Below are 3220 nucleotides of genomic sequence, written 5' to 3' on the forward strand. Positions count from 1 at the left end.
GGGGAGTCCAGAACTAGAGGTCATAGGTTTAGGGTGAGAGGGGAAAGATATAAAAGAGACCTAAGGGGCAACTTTTTCACACAGAGGGTGATACGTGTTTGGAATGAGCTGCCAGAGGATGTGGTGGAGGCTGGTACAATTGCAACATTTAAGAGGCATTTGGATGGGTATATGAATAGGAAGGGTTTGGAGGGATATGGGCCGTGTGCTGGCAGGTGAGACTAGATTGAGTTGGGATATCTGGTCAGCATGGACGGGTTGGACCGAAGTGTCTGTTTCCATGCTGTACATCTCTATGACTCTATGAGGTCGGGCAGCATCCGAGGAGCAGGAAAATCAACGTTTCAGGCAAAAACCCTTCATCAGGAATAGGATTATGGGGTGCAGTGACTAAAAGGCACTGAAGTGTTTAATCAGCCACGATCATATTGAATGGTGGAGTAGGCTTAATGGATGAATGGCCTATTTCTGTTCCTATATGCCTGTTCATTGGTCACCTGGAGGAAAATTACATGGATTGACTGTTGCCATTGTGACACCTGAGCCAATCTTTGGCATGAACAGCAATGTTCGGAAGCTCAAAGGGAAAGTTCTGTCTCTGGAATTACAAAGTAGGAAATCTTCCTATTTAAGGCAGCTATTCCCTTTTCTAGTCACTATCACTGTTTGCAGCTGACAGTCATACCACACTATGTGTCAACTTAATTGGAAATCCAACCCAGAAATTTCAGAGGACAGTAATTTAAATCTGAAGGTTGGTTACACTCATTCCTTCTATTACAGTAAATTGACTTGTGGAGTATTATTTCTCTTAAAATCAGTCAACTGCTTTCAGTAAACAATTGTAACCAGACTGGTTTTGAAGATTTTCTTTGGTAACTGTGAACTTCAAATAAAATTTACAGCTTGAACTGTATTTCATTATTAATTTGATTTTTATTTTGTGAATTTTGGTGATTAATACATGTGAGTGGCAGTGCTGGAAATAGAATTGACTGTGAGATAATAGGAAGTAGACCTTGAGCTTTAGTGCTGCAGTTACATGCTGTGGCACCTTGTTATTGGCTATTGAAACATTCAAAAGTATTTCTAATGCCCAGTTAGCTTCAGTGAGTCCTGATTTGTCTTTAACCTCAAACAATAACTTTTCATTCATATAACTTCTCAAATGTGTTTGGTATGTTGAAAGTAGTTGTGCCTATTTAACAAAGATATGTTTCACAAACTACTTACTGAATTAGATTTATATTGAACCATCATTTCCTCTTCACACTGTTGGATAGTTACCGTTTTTGAATTTGGTGGTATACTAATATCGTGTCTTGATGGTCGTGGTTCTAGCTTTACATTCATTCTCAGGGTCTCCAGCCTTTGTACATTGGGCTCAGAGGGACTCATAGGTCTGGAGTTCTCTTTATTTTGTACAGTGGGTTTTAGCCTCTGAACTCCATAGCTGAGAAAGTCTGGATGATAATCTTCCATCATGTTTTTGGAGCTGAAATTACTGTAGTGTTTTTCTGAAAATGTATCTTGCACATAGGAATCCATGCGTTGAAGGGGCTTCATTTCCATTTCATAGTTACTAAGTTTTTCTTCATCCTGCTCATGCAGCTGGCTACCTGAATCATGATTATGCAACCGATAGGATGTCCATGAAAAAGTCGGTGAGTCTGTACGTTTTCTGTCAGTGGGTCTGTGTTTGTATTTGCATTCGTTACCTCTTTCCCTGATCTCCTCGGCTATTGATGGTGTGTTTGAGTGGCTGCTTCCTTTGTTTGCTCCCCTTCGATTGCCCGATCGTGGCTTATCATTCCAGATAGTAGGTCTTGGGTATTCATCCCTTCCTCCTTCCAGCAGCACCTGAATGTCTTGCCCTTTGTCATGTTCTAAATTCACCTGTCTTACAAGCCTTGGATTCTTTTTTCTGTACTTTGGTGGTGAGGTTGATGGTGAACTGGATGATCGGCTTGGCACAGGGCTGTGTTCTGGAGTAAGATCTGGAGGTGTTGTTCCCTTCCTGTAGAGTTCTGGACTTTCTTCCTGAGGTGGACTTTCTGATGAAATTCTGTCTATCTCATTTTCAGTTGAGTTCTGGTGTTTCGGTCTTTGATACTCAATTCCTGATGGGAAAACAATTACATTATTAAACATCCAATAAATCTTCAATATGAAGACTCCTAATTCTTATCACTGAATATTTTTATGATTATATAATTCCTTACTGATATGATTATGAAAGGGCAAGCCTGTGGTATCTCTGATCTATTATTATGGAATACAAAGCCTTGAGATACTTACATAATGATAACCATTATCCTTGTTTGAAAACCTTTTTTGATACAATGAACAGTACAGTAAACTCTTGATCACTCAAATCCTAGGGGATCCAGTAACAAATTTCTGTAAAGTCAGAAGTCACACAACTACAGGTTATAGACCAACAGGTTTATTTGAAATCGCAAACTTTTGGAGCACTGTTCCTTTGTTGGGTGAAGTAACGAAGGAGCAGTGATCCAAAAGCTTGTGATTTTACATTAACCTGTTGGACTATAACCTGGTATTGTGAGATTTCCGACTTTGTCCACCCCAGTCCATCACTGGCACCTTCACATCAAACTTCTGCAAAGCAGAGCTTTGTGACCTTCAAGTAGGCCCCTTTTCTGATTTAGGAGAAAGTGAGGTCTGCAGATGCTGGAGATCAGAGCTGAAAATGTGTTGCTGGAAAAGCGCAGCAGGTCAGGCAGCATCCAGGGAACAGGAGAATCGACATTTCGGGCATAAGCCCTTCTTCAGGAATGAGGAAGGTTTGTCCAGCAGGCTAAGATAAAAGGTAGGGAGGAGGGACTTGGGGGAGGGGCGTCGGAAATGCGATAGGTGGAAAGAGGTCAAGGTGAGGGTGATAGGTCAGACTGGGGTAAACCATCATCTCCCAGACCATCCATAACCTCATCACCTCGGGGAATCTCCCATCCACCGCCTCCAACCTCATAGTCCCACAACCCCGCACCTCCCGCTTCTACCTCCTGCCCAAAATCCACAAACCTGACTGCCCCGGCCGACCCATTGTCTCCGCCTGCTCCTGCCCCACCGAACTCATCTCCGCATACCTTGACACCGTCCTGTCCCCCTTAGTCCAAGAACTCCCCACCTACGTTCGGGACACCACCCACGCCCTCCACCTGCTCCATGATTTTCGCTTCCCCGGACCCCAACGCCTTAT

General features: G+C 42.8%; 1 protein-coding gene across 2 annotated transcripts in view; it reads right to left on the reverse strand.

Annotated features, from left to right (window-relative positions):
- Nucleotides 1-3220, reverse strand: part of jph3b (junctophilin 3b) — a 165386-nt gene that overhangs the window by 8300 nt on the left and 153866 nt on the right. The window contains exon 4 of one of the 2 annotated variants that reach the window (XM_043706816.1): nt 1288-2120. In XM_043706816.1, coding sequence (XP_043562751.1) covers nt 1288-2120 — 833 coding nt within the window. Of the gene's footprint in view, nt 1-1233; nt 2121-3220 lie in introns of both variants that reach the window. The other variant, XM_043706815.1, reaches the window with a different exon arrangement.

Source organism: Chiloscyllium plagiosum, chromosome 17 (assembly GCF_004010195.1).
Source record: "Chiloscyllium plagiosum isolate BGI_BamShark_2017 chromosome 17, ASM401019v2, whole genome shotgun sequence".
NCBI lineage: Eukaryota > Metazoa > Chordata > Chondrichthyes > Orectolobiformes > Hemiscylliidae > Chiloscyllium > Chiloscyllium plagiosum.